We start from the raw sequence: 22766 nt of genomic DNA, 5'->3' as shown, positions 1-22766 counted from the left end.
CGGGATGTGTGAGGAGCTGGGGGCCCCAGTGCAAAGATAACTGTCTGTCCTCTAAGAACTCCACCCAGCTCATCACTGTTTACCCGGCAACCAGCTCGGTCACGCCCTCCCCGGACCTCGAGAAGATCCCGGCCTGCTACCATGATCTCTTGGAGGTGTTTTCTAAGAGCCGGGCTACCTCTCTGCCTCCACACAGGCCCAATGACTGCGCCATCGACCTACAGCCTGGCGCCCCAATTCCTCGGTGCCGTCTTTACTCTCTGTCAAAGCCGGAGCAGCAGGCGATGGACGACTACATCAAGGCCTCCCTGGAAGCAGGTATTATAAGACCACTTCCCTCTGCCACTGGAGCTGGATTTTTCTTTGTTTCGAAGAAGGACGGGTCTTTGAGATCGTGTATCGACTATCGAGCCCTCAATGCCATAACTGCTAGGAACCGCTATCCTCTGCCACTTATGACAACTGCGTTTGAGCTCCTCAAAGAATCCAGCTGTTTTTTCCAAACTGGACCTAAGAAATGCTTTCCATTTGGTTCGCATTCGTGAGGGCGATGAATGGAAGACAGCCTTCAATACCTCCTCTGGCCACCATGAGTATCTGGTTATGCCCTTTGGACTATGTAATGCGCCTGCCACCTTTCAGGCCTTAATCAATGACGTCCTTAGGGACTTCCTCAACTGCTTTGTTTTTGTGTACCTGGATGATATTCTTGTGTTTTCCCCAGATCAGGAGACTCACATCCAGAATATGAGACTGGTCCTCTCTCGCCTCCTGGAACACAATCTATTTGTTAAAAATGTTAGTTTCACATTCCCTCAACATCATTCCTCGGTCTGATCATTTCCCCAGGACACATCCGGATGGACCCTGCCAAGGTCAGTGCTGTCGCCTCATGGCCCACTCCAGAAAACCGCAAACAACTACAGCGCCTCCTTGGCTTCACCAATTTTTACAGGAAGTTTGTAAAAGACTTCAGTATGGTTGCAGCCCCATTGCACAGACTCACCTCCACTGTTTGTTCCTTCACATGGACCCCTGAGGCTGACAAGGCATTCATGAACCTCCAGACAGCCTCCTGCTCGGCCCCCATTCTCGCTCAACTGGACCCACGAGAGGCAGTTTGTGGTGGAGGTCGATGCCTCAGATCTAGAAGTGGAGGCAGTCCGGTCCCAGAGGTCAGTTTCGGATGGATGTCTTCACCCGTGTGCATTTTTTTCTCGTCGCCTTTCAGATGCCGAGAGGAATTACTGTGTGGGAGACAGGGAGCTGCTGGCCATCAAGTTGGCCCTCGAGGAATGGCGGCATTGGCTTGTGGGCTCTACCCAACCCTTCATCGTGTGGACAGACCACAAAAACCTCGAGTATGTGAGGACAGCAAAGAGGTTAAATGCGCGGCAAGCCCGCTGGGTAAGCAACAAAAATATCTAAAAAGCGTCCCTTTGCATCACAGATGGCCATCATATTTATTGAATAGAATCTCTTGCAATTCAAATAGTCAATGTAATGCTGTTGTGGGGGCTTTATGCGAATATGGGAGCCATCGATTGCACCGGCAACACAGCTAAATATAGGACTTCCTGAGTCTTGCAAATCCCTGTCCTATTTCATCTAGTTCCTCTGGTTTAGGGAAGCTGATAGCACGTGCTAAATTTCTGCAAATGTAATTCGCAACCTTGTGCACCACCCTGTGAACTGTTGCTTTGGGGATATTGAAGACACATGCAACAACGCAGTAGGACAATCCATGAGCCAACCAGTATGTATATATCAGGACTTCCAGTTGGTATCCCCAGCCATGGTCCTGGTCTCTTAGCAGCAGTCCCTGCAGATTATTCATAGCCCTTCGAGATAGACAAAACTCTTGTTTCAGTTCCCGCTCTACATTCAACCAGAGTCTCAAAATGGGAACGTAAGGGTTGAGCTGGCAATATATTGCAGGTTGCCCTCTCTGCAAAAACAAAAATCACAATAAACAAAATTCCCTTTAAGGTTTAACAAATAAAGGCATAGACAATCCTCCCCCAAATAACACCGGTATCTTTGAGAGCCCTGTGTCTTTGTGTGTATAATTAGTGTGTTTGTGTGTGATGTATGTAACACATTGTAATGTTTGCCTCTGTTGTATTGTTTATATTCTAATAGTATAAGGCATATACAGCTGCTTCTGTCTTGTGCATCTCTTTTGGTTTGAGTACTACCAAGGACACCCTTGAAAACAAGATGGTTCATGTCAAGGAGTAATCGTTTCAATAAATACATAAATCTAAAAAGCAACACACACCCCCGTTAACATTACAGGAAACATACAATGCACACCCAACCCCCTCACAACTGTAATGTTACGAAAATAATCTACTTGTTTTTATATTATTTAGATAACACATACAACACATTATAACAAGATAAACTGATGTAAAACGTATTGTAAATTACAGTGAGTAGATAGATAGATAGATAGATAGATAAATACTTTAATGATCTCCAAGAGAAATTCACAGTTCCAGCAGCAGCAATATGGAAAGGCGGGGGCATTTAAAAAAAAAAAAGCAATAGGTAAAGTAGAAGAATATACCTTCAGTATAAACAATAATTAAGCAAATAATTAAGCAATAAACAATAATTAAGATAAGTAGTGTGTGTGTGTGTCTGTGTCTGTGTGTGTGTGTGTGTGTGTGTGTGTGTGTCTGTGTCTGTGTGTGTGTGTGTGTGTGTGTGTGTGTGTGTGTGTGTGTGTGTGTGTGTGTCTGTGTCTGTGTCTGTGTGTGTGTGTGTGTGTGTGTGTGTGTGTGTGTGTGTGTGTGTGTGTGTGTGTGTGTGTCTGTGTCTGTGTGTGTGTGTGTGTGTGTGTGTGTGTCTCAAGGTGCGTGGTGTGTGTGTAGTAAGTCCAGGGCTTTGTGTCCGCTAAGGCCTCCCCCGAGAGGTGTTGAAGAGTCTGATGGCGTGGGGGAGGAAGGATCTCCTCAGTCTGTCAGTGGAACAGGACTGTGACAGCAGTCTGTCACTGAAGCTGCTCCTCTGCCTGGAGATGGTGTTGTGGAGTGGATGCTGTGGATTGTCTATTATGGACAGGAGTCTGTTCAGTGTCCGTCGCTCTGCCAGATGTCAGGCTGTCCAGCTCTGAGCCAACCACAGAGCCCGCCTTCCTCCCCAGTTTGTCCAGGCGTGCGGCATCCTTCTTCTTGAGGCTGCCCCCCCCCCCAGCATCCTTCTTCTTGAGGCTGCCCCCCCAGCATCCTTCTTCTTGAGGCTGCCCCCCCGGCATCCTTCTTCTTGAGGCTGCCCCCCCCCCCCCCCAGAATCCTTCTTCTTGAGGCTGCCCCCCCCCAGAATCCTTCTTCTTGAGGCTGCCCCCCCAGCATCCTTCTTCTTGAGGCTGCCCCCCCAGCATCCTTCTTCTTGAGGCTGCCCCCCCCCCCAGCATCCTTCTTCTTGAGGCTGCCCCCCCAGCACACCACTGCGTACAGGAGGACGCTCACTACCACAGACTGGTAGAAGATCTGTAGCAGCTTCTTGCAGACATTGAAGGACGCCAGCCTTCTGAGGAAGTACAGACGGCTTTGTCCTTTCCTGTACAGAGTGTCTGTGTTGGCGGTCCAGTCCAGTTTGTCGTCCAGCAGCACTCCCAGGTATTTGTAGGTGTGAACCACCTCCACCCAGTCCCCCTTAATCCCAACAGGCTCCGGGTGCGGCCTGGTTCTCCTAAAGTCCACCACCATCTCCTTGGTCTTGGTGGTGTTGAGGAGCAGGTGGTTGGAGTCGCACCATGTGATGAAGTCCTGGATCAGCTCTCTGTACTCATCCTCCTGTCCACCCTTGATACAACCCACTATGGCCGTGTCGTCCGCCAACTTCTGCACATGGCAGAGGTCAGAGTTATATTGGAAGTCCGTGGTGTACAGGGTGAACAGGACCGGAGAGAGTACAGTTCCCTGTGGTGCTCCAGTGTTGCTGATCACAGTGTCGGACCTGCAGTCCCCCAGTCGAACGTACTGAGGTCTGCCAGTCAGGTAGTCTGTAATCCACGTCACTCCCATCTCTGTCAGTTTGTCCCTGAGGAGCAGAGGCTGGATGGTGTTGAATGCGCTGGAGAAGTCCAAAAATGCAATCCTCACAGCAACACTGCCACTGTCCAGATGGGCGAGAGATCGGTTGAGCAGGAAGATGATGGCATCCTCCACACCCACCTTTTCCCGGTAGGCAAACTGCAGGGGGTCGAGAGCGTGGTGGGTCTGTGGCCTTAGGTGATGGAGCAGCAGCCGTTCCATGGTCTTCATCACGTGGGACGTCAGGGCGACCGGCCTGAAGTCGTTCAGCTCACCAGGATGTGGTTTCTTTGGGACTGGAATGATGCAGGATGTTTTCCACAGCTGGGGAACCCTCCCCAGTCCCAAGCTCAGGTTGAAGATGCGCTGTAGTGGGTGTCCCAGCTCCTGCGCACAGGCCTTCAGTAGTCTCGGGGATACTCCATCTGGACCTGCAGCTTTACCGGGGCGCAGCCTCCTCAGTTCTCCGCATACCTGAGCTGTGGTGATGGTGAGTGGTGCGAAGGGAGAAGGGAGGGTGTCTTCCTCTGTACTGGTGGCGGCTTGTGGGGGTGGGTGGGTGGGGGTTGCTGTGCTTGGAGGTGTGAATGGGCTGGAGTGGTCAAACCTGTTGAAGAACTGGTTCAGCTTGTTTGCCCTTCCCCACCCCCCTCCGGGGGGGCCCTTCTCTTTGTGTTGCAGCCGGTGATGGTCTTCATCCCCCCCACACCTCCCTCATGCTGTTGTTCTGCATCCTTTGTTCTATTTTCCTTCTGTCTTGCTCCTTCGCTTCCCTGAGCTGGACCCTGAGTTCCTTCTGTATCCGCTTGAGCTCCTGTGTGTCACCATCTTTGAAAGCCTTCTTCTTCTGGTTCAGAAGGCCTTTGGTGTCACTGGTTATCCAGGGCTTGTTGTTTGCAAAGCAGCGTACAGATCTTACTGGGACAACAACGTCCATACAGAAATTTATATAGTCTGTAGTGCAGTTGACCATCTCCTCCATGTTCTCATTGTGAGACCCCTGCAGTGCATCCCAGTCTGTGGTCTCAAAGCAGTCTTGTAGAGCCTGCTCAGCTTCAGGAGTCCACTTCCTGAAAGAGCGCGTGGTCGTTGGTAGTCTCCTCACTCTTGGTGTGTAGTGGGGTTTGAGCAGAACCAGATTGTGATCGGATTTTCCCAGTGCGGGCAGGGGGGTGGCGCTGTATGCATCCTTGATGTTTGCATACATCAGATCAATAGTCTTATTTCCCCTGGTTTTGCAGTCCACATACTGGTAGAAAGCAGTCAGTGTTTTGTCCAGAGTGACATGATTGAAGTCCCCAGAGATTAGCACAAGAGCCTCAGGATGCTGTGTTTGTAGTTTAGCTACAGCGCTGTGGATGACGTCACACGCAGCTACCCCGTCGGCACGCGGGGGAATGTAAACAATGAAAACAATGGCGTGGCTGAATCCCCGAGGCATGTAGTATGGACGTAGACTTACAGCCAGAAGTTCAATGTCCCTGCTGCAGATGGATAACTTGGTGTTCACATGCCCAGGATTACACCATCGTTTGTTCACATACATTGCGAGTCCTCCTCCTTTGCGCTTGCCACAGGCTCTCGTGTCTCTGTCCGCTCTCACTGTGCTGAAGTCCGGTAGCTCCACGTTAGCATCCGGGATGCTATCTGTTAGCCACGTCTCGGTGAGACACAGTTCTTTGTCAGCGTAGCCAGTTCGTCGGTCTTATTCGGTAGTGAGTTCACGTTTCCCATGATGATCGACGGTACCGGAGGCTTGAATCTCCACTTGTTTGCTCGCCGCTTAGCGCCGGCTCTGCAGCCTCGATATGGCTTCCTTACGTCGACAGGTAAACACGGAACATCACCTGTGCGGGACTGCGCTCTCAGAGCGTGTAGAAAGTTCCTCGGATAGATGAGTCTTGGTGTGGAAGAATCCATATCCATAGGATATAATAATACGTTTCCTTAGAAACCGTAAATTGAGTCTAAGGGGGAAAAAGGCGAAGAAAAGTGCGAGAATGCACGGAGCTGCTGGAGAGGCTGCCACTCGCGTCGGCGCCGGAAGTTGACAGTGATTAGTTATTCAGTGTGGAAAAATGCGGCTACCTTCTACGTCAGACATACCGCAAAATCCTCATCCCCTTTCCCATTTCCAAAGTAATCAACCCCATGGCTGTTCGTCTCCAACTCCCCAGGAACATCCAGATCCATCCCTCTTTCCACATTTCCCACGTCAAACCTCATCCAAGAGTTTTATGATGCCCACCCGGACCTGCCTGTGCGTCATCACCGCCAATCGCCGAAGTAATCCATGTCTCCGTCTATTTCTTCGCCTTGACTCCTACAACACGTTGAATTTGGGACAGCATTACGATGCTCCTGCTGGAAAATAAACAAACTGATATAACAGCGCCATATTATGATGTCAAAACTGTGAGACGGAGCGAGAGGGGCGGGGGTGAGCAGAGGGAGAGGGGTGTCCCAAATCTAAGGTCTGAAACTGCCTTTGCCCTCGTTTTGGAGGCGGAGGGCTAAGGGGTAGGCGTAGGGATAAAAATAGAATTGGGATTGGCCCTAAACCTTTGAAATGAGGCTCAGATGTAGTTTGATGTAGGAACATAAACTATCTCTTCGATTGCATTTATGAAGTTTTAATTAATTGTGCCTGCCTCTGTAAGAGGCGTCGCACAATTATTACAATCCTGGGAAAGCGCCGTTTTTTAAAATTATTTTTATTCTTCCCACAAAGTTTGCCGGCCTACTAGTCCCACACCGTTTGGAGGACGTACACAGTGATATATCAAAACGTGCGCAATTATCGGGAATCCTGTGCATCCATTTACATTATCGATATCGCAAACGGTTTCCGAACAACACGTAAAAAACGGCAAAGAATTTCGCATCCGCTTTACATGGGAGCTGAGAAAAAACAGAAAAAAAAATCACACTTTTTCCACACCACATCACGTCGCCAAATTTTCAGCCAGAGACTCCAACTTACTTGTAAAACGTTGCCGCACTTGTCTTCTATTCACATATGTCCTCGGATTTTTCACAAGTTTGACCAATTTTAAACTGTGAGCCTTCAAATGTCATCGATTTTTCCCTCCTTTTTCCAGTTTTGTATGGGTGTGTATGTGGAAAAGCTAGAGGGTGAGATGTCAGTTAGAGGGAGAGAAACTGCCGTTTTACAGAAAAAAAAAAGTTTTTATCTCATCGCCACGGCCACATTTCTTTGTCTTTCTCAACATATTATACATAAAAATGTAGCTACAGGCCTTGTGCTTCTCACGAGGGGACACTTTTGACTCAGAGAGACACGGTTCTCCCTCCAGTGGACTTAATTGACAGGGAGCGCAGGATTCTGCCTCATCCGCACCAATGCATTTTGACGAGTCATTTTCTCCCCAAATCCCCAAAGTTCAGCCATTTGTTTCAAGTCCTCACGGGGAGACGGAACCTCGTGAGGACACGAAAACCACACCGTACGTCCTTCAACTTCTCCCGACGCCCACGGTGAAGGAATTTTTCACCCAAGTGTCACGGTTCTCCAACTATAAGCAGTTGTTCGGGACCTGCGTTTGTGCTTAAACCCCTTCTTCCCTCAGATAAGGTCTCATTGTCTCTGCCACCTGCAGCAGCCTGTCAATCAGGAGCCGGCTCCATGACATCACACAAGCTGCTCCAAATCTGCCTGGCAACACACACGGCTCCTCTGATTGGCTGGACCAGTAACATGATGGCTGACCACACAGTGCTCACACACACACAGTAGCTTAGGCGCCATACTTTTCAATGCATTTTAATGCTGATGGCAATGACTCAGCATCAACACTTGTTAGCATGCCAATTAGCATGCTACAAAGTTTGTTCAATTGAGCTGAAATTTGGAGGGTGGCCTCATGGGGGTGCTGCGATCACGGCGCACTAGCTAGTTAGCCGCCGCGCTAAGCTAATTGTCTCAGCATCTCAGAATGTGACGTAACTCCAGATTCCAGGTCAGCCACACCTGGGACGTATCCTCTGCACTTTTCAGGCAAATCGCAGGTGTTAGCATCGCATGCTAACAAGTTTGTTCAAATGAGCTCAAATTTGGAGGGTGGACTCGTGCTGGCGCTGCAATCGAGAATCACTAGCTAATGACATGGTTTCCACGTACTTAAATCGCTGGTGTTAGCATCGCATGCTAACAAGTTTGTTTAAATGAGCTGAAATTTGGAGGGTGGCCTCGTGGTGGCGCTGCGATCGAGAATTACTAGCTGACCACATGGTTTCCACGCACTTAAATCGCTGTTAGCTGCTAGCATCATATGCTAACAAGTTTGTTCAAATGAGCTGAAATTTGGAGGGTGGCCTCGTGGTGGCGCTGCGATCGAGAATCACTAGCTAATGACATGGTTTCCACATACTTAAATTGCAGGAATTAGCATCGCATGCTAACAGCTTTGTTCAAATGAGCTGAAATTTATAGTGTAGACTCGTGCTGGCGCTGCAATCGAGAATCACTAGCTAATGACATGGTTTCCACGTATTTTTCACACTGCCGCGGCCTCGCTCGGCAGCAGGGGGCGGCAGGTGGCAGGCACAATAAAATTGGGGTCAGACATTTCTCTAAACCCCCTCCAGCTCCAGGCTGACTGCATGATGACCCCGTACTCTTTCAACAGGCACAGGGACACACACACACACGCACATTCGCACGCACGCATGCACACACACACACACACATACACAGATATCATTGACAGCCAGTCAATACAGATTGTATTGGCTCATAACTCCTGCTTTTCAGATGCTCAGTCTAATCATCTCAGGACTGAAGCTGATCTGCTTACACATGTAATCCTGGAGGCTAACATGTCGTCCAATCATCTGCAGCATCAGGCCCCTCTATATTGCTAATTCTACCACTCAGCCCCGGCGCCAGGCAGCCTGCAGAGACCAGCACAATCCTCACAGCTACAACCTCAACTTTAACAACACACTTTAGTGAACATGAGAACAAAACTGACTTTATGTCCACAAAACACTGAGTCAGATCAGATTCTTTAAAAATGGCCACTGTGCTTCAACATTTCATTCCTCATGTGGATCCCCTCATCATGATGAAGAGCCAGCCACACTAACATTCTCCCATTGTTTTTCAGTTAGACCTTAACCCATCTATTCAATCCAAGACCAGAAGCAGAAAGGAATCCAGGAGCTTACAACCAGCATCAGCACCAGAACCAGGACTGTGACCAGAATGGCAGTGAGTAAAGAGTAAAGAGTGGGAGGAGTTTTGGATCCATTCAGAGTTGATAACACACCAGAGGTAGGTCACCGGTCAGGAGCAGAGCTGAGAACCTCCTCCACATCTGCTGAGTTTCTCTCTTGCCATGTGATCAGCTGCTATTTCCAGAACACTCCTCGGTGGTGCGTTCAAGGACACATGGACTCTCAGTAACTGCAGCTCAGTAGTGCTGGCCACTGAAATCCCGAAGCCATATGCAAACATGCAGCACATCTTATGTACTATATGAGGCAACGTCTGGAAAATAAAGCATGAAGGCAGGTTTCAATTGTCACTGTCTGGACTGCTGCATCTCTTATTGCTGAAATGCACACAAACAGGCTATACAGAACATCAATCATAACACTGAATAATGTTTCAGTGACTCATTATCTCAAATACTGACGAAACAATTCCAGTTCTGACCAAAAAGTCACTGAAAATCTATTCTAGTTTTGGAACCAATAGTGACATTGGAAGTCAGATGTGTTCGTTACATATTCTTATGGTTGACAACAATACAAAATAATGCATTCAAATGAGATCTTTGGGAAAGTACTTGTAAATCAGTCTGTTCGACTGTCTTCTGTTCCTGAATGAAACAGGATCAGCGAGGACAGATGATTCTAAAGTCTGATAAACACATCCTTGATATTCACACCATTAAATAGTTGAAAATAAAGGTTTTAACTGAACGTAATCTGGATTCTATTTGACACATAACCATCTAAGACAGCCAGGATCAGTTGAAGTGTCACAATCTGTCTGTTAAGTCCAACTGCCTGTATGATTATTGATTTGTCATTAAAATAATGAGGAAGTAGATCATGACAAGCAAGAGGAGACAGCATGTGAAACTTGATATCTGAGTTATGACCATTTGTTGTTTTGGTCACAAGGTATTTGTTGAACTTTATATGTCTCCATGGAGAAACTCACCACTTTGAAATCCTTTCATTATGGAAATACAACTATATACCTGAATAAATGTTTTATCAGCACTGTCAGTGGTCTTTTTCAGTCGTCTCATTGGTGCAGTGGTTAGAGCTCTCACTTTACAGCGAGAAGGTTGTGGGTTCAAATACAGCAGGAAGAGTTTACTTGTGTGTGTGTATGGGTTCCTCTGGGTTCTCGGATTTCCTTCCACATTCCAAAAATCATGCTTATTATAGGTAGTGCGAAACATAACCTATCTCCTGCAATAGACCAATGACCTGTCCTCACTCTTCTTCAATGTATGTTCATTGATGTCCAGACAAGATGGAAATGCAATGTCCAAGAAAGACATATCAGAACCTTCCTGGCTTCTCCAAGGATGTCTTCTGGATGTCTCAAGACAACGTCTTTTAGAGATGACTCTTTGCTCAGTGGGAAGTATCAACATTAACTAGTATTCAGAGCATTAACCAGTGTTAGAAGCATTAACCAGTATTAGGAGCATTGACCAGTGTTACGGGCCCCAAGCTGGGGCTAACATAACAGTGAATGTTGCAATCTGAAAATAGGCAACAAAGGGAAGAGAAGTATTTAACAAGTATTTAACAGTGCTCAACAGAGTGATTTTGCCACCAACTCTTCATTACATGACTTACAATAAAACACCTCTTTTCTCTTAACCTCCACATATCACTTATTTATGACAATCACTATTTTATAGTGTTACAACAGGATTACTCAACTACTTCCCATTACTACTTTTAGTTGTTTTTAAACCGGGCTTACACTCAATTAACACTGTATATAATTGTAATCAAAAACATTCACAAACTAGATACAACAAAGAGGACAGCAAGAGGAAACTCGACATGAAAGATACATTAATATGCTCATTTAGGCACACCGGCAAACTGTCTGTGCTTGTAGCACTTAGCTTGACGCACTTGCGGTTAACACTTAGCTTCACCACCGGGCGAGAAACAAAGAAAACAGTCATGATCATATTTCACCCGATGCATTGTACTGACTGACGAATTACATGTAAAGACCTTACAATTGCTATTTTGGTTTTATTTCACCGTGTACTGACCTGAACAAAGGGAAGAGAAATGAACATCCAGGAGCTGCCGTTGACGACTGATTGCACTTGCAGAGACACAGGAGGGCGCACCACAAACCCAACCCGGCGCAACACATCACACCCAAGGTTCCACCTCACTTCAAGTTCCTTAAGAACACTTCTAAATTCAGGAAAACACCATACGAGATATATACAAATCTGAATAAATGTAAACAAAAATGAAAATGTAATTTTTACCTCCAATTGAAACTAAAAACAATGTGGTCATATATTTTTAGGTGCGCCACACGCTCGCCAACATAAAAGGTGGCTCCCAACACATAAAAGACAAATTTAGCTTTCACACCATAATAACCTGGTTGTTACCACAGTAGCATTACTCAAGTCTTTTCAGTACACAAAACTAGTCATTGCACAAGACCCGGTTACTGGATAAGGTGCAGTTTGATAATGCAGTTTGATAATGCGTATAAGGATTTAGGTTTTTTATATATTCCCCATATCGGCAGACCTTGTAATCCACCTAAGCCCCGTTTCCACCGCACAAATAGTGCGGGGACAGATAGGTATAGTCCGTTACGGTTTGTGTTTAAACCGCAAGAATTTGTGATTTTCTGGAAACAACCGCTCCAAAATGCGGTCGCTATGGAACGAGTCTGAGTTTGAGGAGCCGTCTGCTGATTGGTCCGTGATTTACTACACGCCCTCAATATGTTAATGTGTGGGCTGAATCCTCTGCTGTCAGTGTGGTCATTTGTGCACTGGTTGTTTTTTTTCCCTTTTCTTTTCTTTACTGCTCAACTTTCGTGTTGGTCGTGAAAGAGCGGACTTGAGGCAGGGGGAGACCGGGGGGAGGGACTTTGCATCACGTCGGAGCTTTCTGTTTGCAGCATTGCGTCAGCGCGCCACCGTGCGCCGGGGGAAGGGGGGGGCGCCGTGCCGGATCTGTGGTTTCTGTTCAAACGTGATGCAGAGGTGGTCAGCATTCTGTCCAACCATGGTCAGCGCCGCTGCATCGCCGCTGCATCGCCGCTGCATCGCCGCGCCTGTACAGGGACGGACCGCGGACGCGATGCAAAGAGACGCTCGGAGCAGCCTCCGTGTTCCGGCGTGGAGCTGCAGGAGTGCGATCAGCGCCAGTGTGGCTGCTCCTGCATTTGAGCAGAAAGCTAAAGGCTCCCATGTCCCGGAGCAGTGCACCAGAGTGGCTCTGTGCCGCGGCCAGCCAGGGCGTGCTCCGGTGCGGGGCAAGTCGCTGGAGCGTTCGCTCTCTCGGGACCAACACGGAAGTTGCAGCTGCATCTCTGTGGCTGCTAAAATAAAAGTTAACTAAACAACAAGTGCAAAGTGGAGGATGTAAACAACAACAGAGGATTCATAAGAGCCAGATCTGCCACCAGGCTAAGATGACTGTTGTAGGGATTTCTTACCTCATAAGGATCACTATTTATGTTGTGGTTGGCTATCGATAATGATTAATAATTATCAAAGATAGTTATTAATAATGTTGTTGAAATTTAATCTGATCTGTATCAGAACCTCGGCGCTCCACCTGTCTTAACAGGAAATGATAGCCAATTATATCAGTCTCACAAGATATACTAAACAGTTAATCAGGAATTTGAATTAATAGTTAAATTAATTACAATTACCAGAATTAATAGTAAAGACTAAAGGATTTCGGAGTTCTTGACATTTCATTCGACTTTGTACATTAATAACACAGCAAGTATGATTCCAACAATGTAGTTTTATTTACAATGAAAACAAATAAAACACAGATTCTAACTACCTATATACAGCTTGGTGTGTGTAGTTGTGTGTAGGTGTGTGCATGGAGAGAGAGAGAGAGAGTTGGAGGGAGTGTGTGTGTGTGAGACGTGTGATGGAACTACAAAACAAGATGGCGGATCACAAGAAACTACATTCAAATGGAGGTTATCAGAGAGCAGGAAGTCTGTCCTGGGTCTCCACCATGTGCTGGAGAACAATGGAACATGGAAGCTAGTCTTTAGCGTCTGCTTCCTGTGTGTCTCTGCTAAAGGACCATTTCTAGAATAACTTGATGTGAATGCGACTTGTTTTGTAAAACGTCAGGAGTCATCAGATGGTGTTCAGTTACTGTGTGATGTTGTCTTTGATGTGATATGTGTAGGATTGTGAGTTAACTAGTTAGTAAAGCAGATTAGCATGCAGACCCTGTGTCTGTGGCAGAGCTAACGTTGGTTTACAGGTTGATAACTGCTCCTAATATCATTATCTATAGAACTCAATCACTGTAACAGAATCAACACATCTTCATAAAGTTAAACAGTTCTATCATAGCATCAGGTTTAACTAATCTCAGGTAAAGCCCAGTTGTTGTTCCCACTTCCTTGAAGGAGTTCGGTTGTTGTCCTGCTGGAGGGAAGCTGGTGTCTTCTCCTGTAGTTAGCACCTCCTGCTAACTGTGGTTGCTGGTTCTGCAGGTTGAGGAGAAGAAGATGAAGTTGATGTTTCAGGAGTCCTTCTTTGCAGCTCCTGGTTGTTCCTTTTGTTCAGACTGAGGAGCTGGTCGCTCAGGTCTGTGATGGTTTTCCTGCTGGTTGAGGAAAACACAAAGAAGTTCTGTGAGGCGTCGTTTCCCTGGTCCGTCCTGGAGAAACTGGTTGGTTTTCCTGGTTGATGGGAGATCAGACTCTGGGTGCTGGTCTCTGGATCAGGGGAAGGTCTGACCCTCATGGTCGGGTCAGCAGAGGAGTGGAGGAGTGAAGGCCCTGGTTGAAGGCCTCAGGTGATAGCTGTATGCTAACGCTGGGTGAGCTCCAGCAACCCACCAACTCGGGGAAGACTCACTGCAAGACTTCTTTTGCAGGCTTTTGTTGAAAGTTTGTGGATTCGAAGGTGTCGGATCCTGAGATTCAACCAATCAGTGACTAGCTGGGGAGGATCTGCTGTGGCAAAAGGTCTCCCCACTGGGTGTGATGGTGAATCACATTCCTGCGCCCAAATTCATATGTCATGACTGTGTATCATGAAAAATGGAAATTGTGTTTTCCTAGAAATGAACAAAATTTCTGTGGTCTTGTGAGACCCCAACACATGTGTAGCTGGTTTCTTCTGTTAGATACAGGGGCGCGTTCTAGTTACATAGGCCTCAATGTCATTGTTACAAATTCCCTGCGAAGTGTATTATGTGTTCTGTTGAAATAGGGTTTTTTTCGTCAGGCATTGTTTTTGGACAGCCCAGTCAGGTTATGGGGTCCTCGTGTTAGGTCTGGGTGTACAGAGTTTTTCTGATAATAATAAGAGGGTAGTGAACCCCTCATTCCATGTTGAATGCGTTTGTGAAGAAGTAAGTCATTAATAGTTCATCAAGCATGCCTACAAGTGTTTATATGCAGTTTATATGTTCGAAGGTGCGTATTTGGTAACAGCCCTGTGTCATTTAGCGCAGATGTAAATTAAGCTAATGCTAATCGGCTAGCTCTGTCTGCATGAGTGTGACATTATAGAGGGTTCAATTCCAGTTTATGGAACATTATTACCACAGGTTACTGATTTGTATATTCTTTGTGTTACAGAAAACCATTCTGCATTACTCTTCATTCGTTTATTCATCGATCATTCTGCATTTATTCGTCATTTATTTATTCATTATTCGTCGGAAATCCACGTGCTGTACTGCCAACTGACTCTATAAAAGAGGATAAAGTCAACACTCGGTGTCCGTTTCTACTCTCTGACTGGAGTAGTCATCGTGGATAAAGTGGTCCCAGCATCATCATCAGTCCCAAATGCATAATCGGCAATAAATGGCCAGTAGAAGCGGTCCCGGGCCAGGTTGATAACTCGTTCGGCCCCGAGGTGACCCATGTCATCATGGAGGTGTTGCAGCACAAGGGACCTATACTCAGCAGGTAGGACTAGCTGTTTTCTGCCCCCAGCCTCTCTGTACAGTAAGTCACTTTCAATATTTAGTTTTCCCCACTCATGCATAAGTCTTTTCAACAACCCGCCTGCATTTTGCCTGTCTCTCTCAGTGTTGTTTTTGTCACTTTTAATGTGAGAAGTTCTTTTATGGTCGCATCTTGCCTTTGTGCTCTCACTACCTCTTTGTGGCTAATGGTAGGTAGGGGTGATCTGTTTGTTTCACTCTCTTGAGCTAGATTTAAGGCAGCTACTTAGGCAACATCACCTTTCTTGGCTGCTTCACTCCCTTCACATATTGCACCAACAATATCTCTGCTAAGCTCCTCTGTGCACTCCCCTACATAACTGTCAATTTGGCAAGCAAATCTTGGAAGTATTCTTTCAACTCTTTGTATAATGGCTTAGGGATTGCTGTGTATGTACGCGGTACTGGAATGTCATCCTTCAGATTAATAGTCACATGCAAACTTGGAATGTCACCATTGTCACCATCCTCTTGGGCAAAAGCACCCAATTCCTCAAATAACATTTGCTTTACATCACACTGTTGATCTGGTGTTAGGTGGCTAATGTCCACGGGGAGTGCCAACCAGCTGTGTTTGGTGGCTCCTGGTCTTGACTGGATTTGGGCACAGAGCCAACCGTGTGAATAGAGACAGGTGTTGTTTCACAAGCTTCTTTGGGAATGTCTCAACTATCTTGGCGATGGGCTCAATAGAACCCACAATTGTTGAGCTGGCCAGAGTCACACTTTGTGTCAAGTAGCTTGAAACAGGTATTTTGACAAATGGCCTGTTCCAACATTAAGGTGTTCAAGGTGGACATTATTTAGTACATGACCAAACAAAACGAGCGACTGAGTAGAGTTAATACTCTCTGAGACCCTGCACTTAATGTGGGCTACTTGACTGGGATAGACAGTTACACCTTTAAAACCCACTTTTACCATAGCTGACTCATCTACAGGCTGTTTCTGAGTCTGGATAAAGCTTACTAAGGCACTAGCATCAGTAATGTCCGTCCCCATAGCTCCACCAATCAGCTCAATAAGTTTGTTTTTCCCTCCATTGTCCTTAATGAACTCATAAATCACATTAAAGCCTACAATGGGTCTTTCCATCTTGAGGTGGCTCACAAGGAAAGGTACACGTATAGATAGTGTCAGAGTTTGTGAACTGAATTGCACGGCAGACAAGAAGCTCAGTTCAAATGTGTTTTAATCTCAAAAACCACAGCAGAAGCAAAGTCAGGCAGTCCAAGATCAAAACCAGTGCAGGTAATGGAGGAGGAAATCCAGGAGGCAAAGTTGGGCAGGCAGAAGGTCGAAAACACACAAAGGCAACACGAGGAAAAAGGCAGGTACGAATGGTGTAAGAAACTCAGACGAACTGGCAACTGGAGCTACAAGAGAGGGAACTAAATACACACTAATGACGATAACAAACAGCTGTGATCAGGAGGAGGAAGCAGGAGAGCACAGGGGCGGAGCTAAGGGGAACACAGGAGGGGAGGAATGAAAGCAGGATCATGACAGATAGGTCTGGGTTATTGTTACCTTCAAGGTTAACAACGACCTCTACCCACCCATCATAAGGCGCCGAATCACCTGTTACTGCCTTCACATTAAGATCATCATCCATCAGTTCACTCTAAGGCCTAATCTGTTGCCCAGGTAAGTACTTATTTAACCAAACGTAGTCTCACAGGCTTACCCCCGCCCCCGTGTCTAGTGCTGCTGTTACCAGGTAACCTGCCATCATGCATTTGAGAAGAGATTGGTGGCCGACTAACGGAGCTACTAAACCACGTGGCGTATCTTTGTGAAAACTCTCTTGTGAACTGGCATTTTCGGTTTCTTGGCCAGATGTTTCTTTGAACTTTTTCTTTGAGCGGGACTGTCGAGATTTGTCGATCAGGGGTGGTCCTTCTGCCCTGACCGTCCCCAGTTTCCTGATGGCTGGTTCTCTTCAGGCACACGACAGCACGATGTCCTTCCTCTCCGCAGACAAAGCAGTGGTTATAGTTGGGATTGGTTTGAGAAGCACATTTTTGACAGCTCTTTCTCTCTCGTTGTGGCCTCCTGTCCATCTGAGGTTTTGGGTCTCTCTGTTCAGGAGCCGGGACAAGAGCTATTATTGCCTATTTTTAAGTTTCAGTCAATGTTAATATGATTTAAAAACAGTGTGTTTATAAACCACATCACAACATTCTGACCTTTTTTAGATTGAGAGAGCCCCCTAGTGGTGATACATATAGTACTTTAAAGCAGCTCATGAATAGAGAGCCCCCTAGTGGTGATAAATATAGTACTTTTAAACAGCTTGTGAATAGAGAGTGCCCTAGTGGTGAAATTTATGCTACTTTTAAACAGCAAGTGAATAGAGAGCAATTATTAAGACTTTGTATAAACATACTAGTAAACAAATAAAAGAAGAGGCTTCATTGTTGTGGGGTCCTTTTTCCAACAACAACAAAATTCTCCAAAATGAAGGCGCAGTCAATCAGATGCTTTTTTTTACCATTTATTTTCACCGGCCTCCCAAGTGCAGATATTTGCAGTGCAAAGACAACGGACAAGCTGGGAGGAACGGACAAAAAATGAGGGGGGGGAGAAAACTACAATAAATCTAATAGTTTCTGGACCTCTCTCTTCAAGTGTTACCTCCCCTGTAACTGACCAGCAAAAAGCTTCCTCCAAGCCAACATGGCTCCCTTTTATTCCCTTAGCCCCTCCCCTGGGCATAACTGAGGTCATTGATCAATCAGTGACAAAATATACTTCTTTCCCATGATTTCCTGAGTCATTTCATATTCATCATCATGAACTCAGGTCTCTACATGTAATCAAACTGTGAACAGATGATTATTAACACTACAGACAAAATAACAGAGAATACCACGGAACAGCTGATGCACGGATGCACTATTTAACACCGGGCGTGCATCTGCATCGGTTTGGCCCGTCAGACATTTGTGAGAGCAGCGGAGGGGTGAGCGGTGGTGTGTGTGTGTGTGTGTGTGTGTGTGTGTGTGTGTGTGTGTGTATTTGGGGGAAATGTTCAAAAAGACCGACAAACAACTTTGGTCTCCAGTGGCAGTAGCAGCGAAAAAGGATGCGTGCGTCACCACCTGCCTCCCACACTGACGCAGCAGCGTGCACGTGCACGTGCACACAATGCCGTCCGGGTCCGAAGCTCAACCACAGCGCTTCAGTGTCTGCTGTGTCACAAGTCTCATTATTATATATACTTATACTCATTATAGGCTTGTTGCTGGTTTACTGGAAATGACATTTGAACCTTGAACACTAAAGCAAAATATCAAAAGCAAATTGAGCAGCTAAAGAGACTGAATCAGACACCTCTCCCATGCACCACAGCGAGGCACTAGCTTGCACAGCTAATATGCTAGAAGAATGCGGAGCAAGCGTTGCAGCCAACTTCAGCATTCGCTGTAGACAACTGCAGACAACCATAACAGAACATTCATTGGAATCTCAGGCAAAGCTGCAACACCAACCAGTTCAAGCACTGGCAAATAGCAATGCTAAGCTACTAGCAGGGTTAGGTAGTAACAGATTACATGTAACGGTGTTACGTAATTAGGATACAAAAACAATGTAACTAATCTGTTACATTACAAAAAAAAATGTGTAATCCCATTATAGGTATATTCGATAAAAACTGTGATGGCTGAGCAGGATTACAATAAACAGCTGGGAAAGCTGGTTTCTTATTGGTCAGTCTGAGCATCAAGACGAGAGCCTGCTGAGTCTCAGCACGGGTCATTTCCACTGTAAAATGACTTTGATCATCTTATTTGTCAGGATTTAGCATCAAATGCCGTCACTCATCTGATTGAGATGCTAAATATCCCTGAGGCACTTTGCATTGACCATTTAAAGTGGGCTTGCCAAGGGCGGGGCCTAAACTATCAACCTTCCAGGTGGACTGGGATCTACAGTCTAAAAGAAAAGTGCATGCAGATGTGTGTACACATGGTTTTATTGATCCATAAAAAAAAGAAACATTTAGTAGGAATCTCAGGAATGTTTTATAAATGAGGCTCCAGAGCAGGACAAAGCTGTGCCTCAGTCAACATGAATGTCTATCAGCAGCATTCCATTCCCAGTGCCAACCAGGCTGGCAGATGAAGCGCACGGTAAAATCATTGACATGGAGAGCGCTGGATTGCAGGGGGCTATAAATAGCAGCAGAGCAGCAGTCTGATACTCGGCACTAATGTCTGTGTGATTCCTCACAATATGAGCTCATGTGGATGTGGAATCTCCGTCAGTCCAGCAAACGGCACTGCATTACGTAATGTAGACTGCTTCCAGCACTGTGCGCTTCTCCTTATTGACAGGAGGGTGGCGCTACATGAAGAGTTTTATCAAAGGCATCAGGTGAATCTGTTGGAATAACTGTACATAAGTTACCACATTTATGCTTAATTCACATTCATGCCAAATCATTCGAAGCGTTTCTTTGCTGTTTAATCTTGTGTTTTGAATACTTGCAGGAACACGCTGACCGAAACTGATAAACAGGAAACCGTATCTTCCTGAAGCTGCCATCTCGGTAGTGACCCACGTGAACAGGATGTTCCAAGACTGTGCTTGTTTCTTTACACTGCCATGTGTGCACTTTTCCACTATGAGATTCATATCCTGTAAACCCTCCCATTTGTAATTCTCAATAAAAAGGGGAACACGGCAGAAGTTTTCCAGAGCGGGTTGGAGATTGTAACTGGAACACTCTCTGTCCGTACTCCTCGCGAGTAAAAAGAAACTTACCCATGTTGTCTTGTTCTTTCTTGCAGATTTAATAAATGTCTGTAGCCTAAACCTGACAGAATCCAAGACAAAGACAACTTTGACTTTACATAAAGGTTCTGGGGCCTCATCTATAAAACATTCCTAACATTCTTAATAGAAATGTTTGTGCATCCAAAAGCTGAAAATGGCATGCAGCAAAAAAATGTTGATCAATAAAAAACACATCTGCACACACTTTCCTTCAATAGATCACAGTCCACCTGAAAGGTTGACAGTTCAGGCTCCACCCTCCACACGCCCACTTTCTACCTTAAGTGGTCAATGCAAAGTGCCTTGTGTATATTTTTACATCTCAATCAGCTGATCGCCAGCATTTGACACTAAATCCTGGAAGAAAAGATGAAGAAAATAAATTTTACAGAGAGAAAAATAGTCATGGAAGAGGTGGTCATGGGATGATATTGTTTGGTGTCACAGTAGTGGAATCTCTCATAAAAGAAAAATATGTGATCAGCAGTTCGTCATCACCGCTGGAAATAGTGAGAGAGTCTGAGAGAGATCAGTGACTGTAGAAGTGGAGGAGAAGAGGGTCTCAAACCTCCGGCCCGCAGGATATTTTGCAGCCCCCACCTTGATATGAAAATATAAAATTAGTGCGGCCCGCGAGGAGAGAGGACCTCTGACATAAACATGTGACGCTACCCTGAGCACAAAAGGAAATGTTTATTGCTGCTGATGTGTAACAATGCTGTGAAAAGCATCAATCAACAGTGGCTTCAGACACTGGAGATGTTGCTCGCTTTAATTGTGCAGCACGGCATGTCAAACAAGCACTCCTACAGTTCAGCTCAGCTTAAGGCCTGCTGTACACAGCAGAAGCTTTTATTTTGACACTGAAAATCAGGAAGACCATGTCAGGACACTACACACAAATCCTCTTCACTCCTGGTTGCCCACTCACAACTAATAAACTAAACTTGATGAACTAACTACCTACATGAACTAAGCAACAGAAACAACACAATTATTACCAACACTACAAACCTAATATAAACCCCAATAATGACATCTAAAAAACGACTAAGAGAAACTCCCATAATGCATTGCAGCAATCACAGAGCTAATGATTCACAATCTGAATCAATTCTCCAATATGTGCTGCTCAAGGTTCTCAGTTTGCATGTCAGTACGCACAGTTTATTTCTTTCAATCACAAACTTTGCGTAGTGAACACATCTTTCAGGACCTTTTGTGTGTAAGCAATCTTTATAAATGAGGCCCCTGAGTTTTAGGCTTCACCGTCTGAGTCATATCTTCACTTCAATGAAGCATGAGCAAGAAGAAAAAATCCACCTCTACAGCTTCTCCGTCAACAAGACGGTTCCCTGCAGACTCCATTTGGTCGTCTCAACAGATAGAATCATTCTGTGAGATTACAGCAAGTCCAGCACTGTTACTCCTTCAGGACTCCTTCATCTGTAAACTACAGCATCTGATAGATTTAAAGAAACAGAGTTGTTATTTCTGAGAACTGTGGCAGAATTGCTCACGTATGAGCAATGTGCCAGAAACTCAAAGGTGAATTATGATTATTATTTATGCTTGCATCTGAAAATACAGGGTTGTGTGTATGTGTGTGTGTGTGTGTGTGTGTGTGTGTGTGTGTGTGTGTGTGTGTGTGTAAGGGGTCAGTATGAGACAGTGAGTTGCGTGTTTTCAGAGAGGGATTTTGTCTAAGATGTAGGACCTCGCTTACTTACCCCCCCCACTTACCCCAGTATTCTTTGCTTTTTCCTGCTTTCTTGACCCCCCCCCCCCCACAAACACACACACACACACACACACACACACACACACACACACACACACACACACACACACACACACACACACACACACACACACACACACACACACACACACACACACACACACACACACACTTAACCCACTACTTTTGTTTTATCCTGCTCTCTGACTGTTCTGTCAGGGCTTCTTAAAGCTGACAGGCCAGACATGTTTGGGCCAGCAGGGGGAGCAGTGAGGCCAGATCCTGGAGCTACTGCTTACCATTGACGGTCAGATGAACCCAGCTGCCATTGTGGAAGGAGTCGTACTGCTGCTCCAGCATTAGCACCTTGCACTCGTACCAGCCCTGGTCGTCTGAGCGCACGTTCTCGATCCGCAGCGACGACTTGCCATACAGACTGGCCCGGCCTGCAAACACACACACACACACACACACACACACACACACACACACACACACACACACACACACACACACACACACACACACACACACACACACACACACACACACACACACACACACACACAATCAATCATTCAATCAATCAATTGTATTTATATAGCACTTTTTTATACCATCATTGTAATACAAAGTGCTTAACATGATTTAAAAACAGTACAAAGACACAATAGATCATGAAAAAACAAATGAACACACGCTCACACACTGAAACTAAAAGTGAGTATAGGGTCATATTTGGGAGCCGTCCATATGGGGGGCGGCACAGCCTCTAACCACAGGGGACGCTGCCCCACAGTTCCCCCGAGCCCAGGCACTGCCCCACAGATCCCCCCAAGCCAGGGCACTGCCCCGCACATCCCCCCGGCCCAGGGCGCTGCCCCACAGATCCCCCCAAGCCAGGGCACTGCCCCGCACATCCCCCCGACCCAGGGCGCTGCCCCACAGATCCCCCCAGGGCAGGCACTGGTAGGGGACCCGCCTGGTGGCCA

The 22766-nt window shown here is 46.1% G+C and overlaps 1 protein-coding gene across 1 annotated transcript in view; it reads right to left on the bottom strand.

The window, feature by feature from the left end:
- LOC308139131 (protein turtle homolog B-like) overlaps positions 1-22766 on the bottom strand; it is a gene marked incomplete at both ends in the record, with an annotated part of 219201 nt that overhangs the window by 120817 nt on the left and 75618 nt on the right. The window contains one exon of the mRNA XM_080508476.1: positions 22074-22220. Within this exon, the coding sequence (XP_080364602.1) occupies positions 22074-22220 (147 nt within the window). The remainder of the gene's footprint in view (positions 1-22073; positions 22221-22766) is intronic.

Source organism: Blennius ocellaris (genome assembly GCF_963422515.1).
Source record: "Blennius ocellaris genome assembly, chromosome: 14".
Lineage (NCBI taxonomy): Eukaryota > Metazoa > Chordata > Actinopteri > Blenniiformes > Blenniidae > Blennius > Blennius ocellaris.
This window is presented reverse-complemented; position numbering and strand designations above follow the sequence as displayed.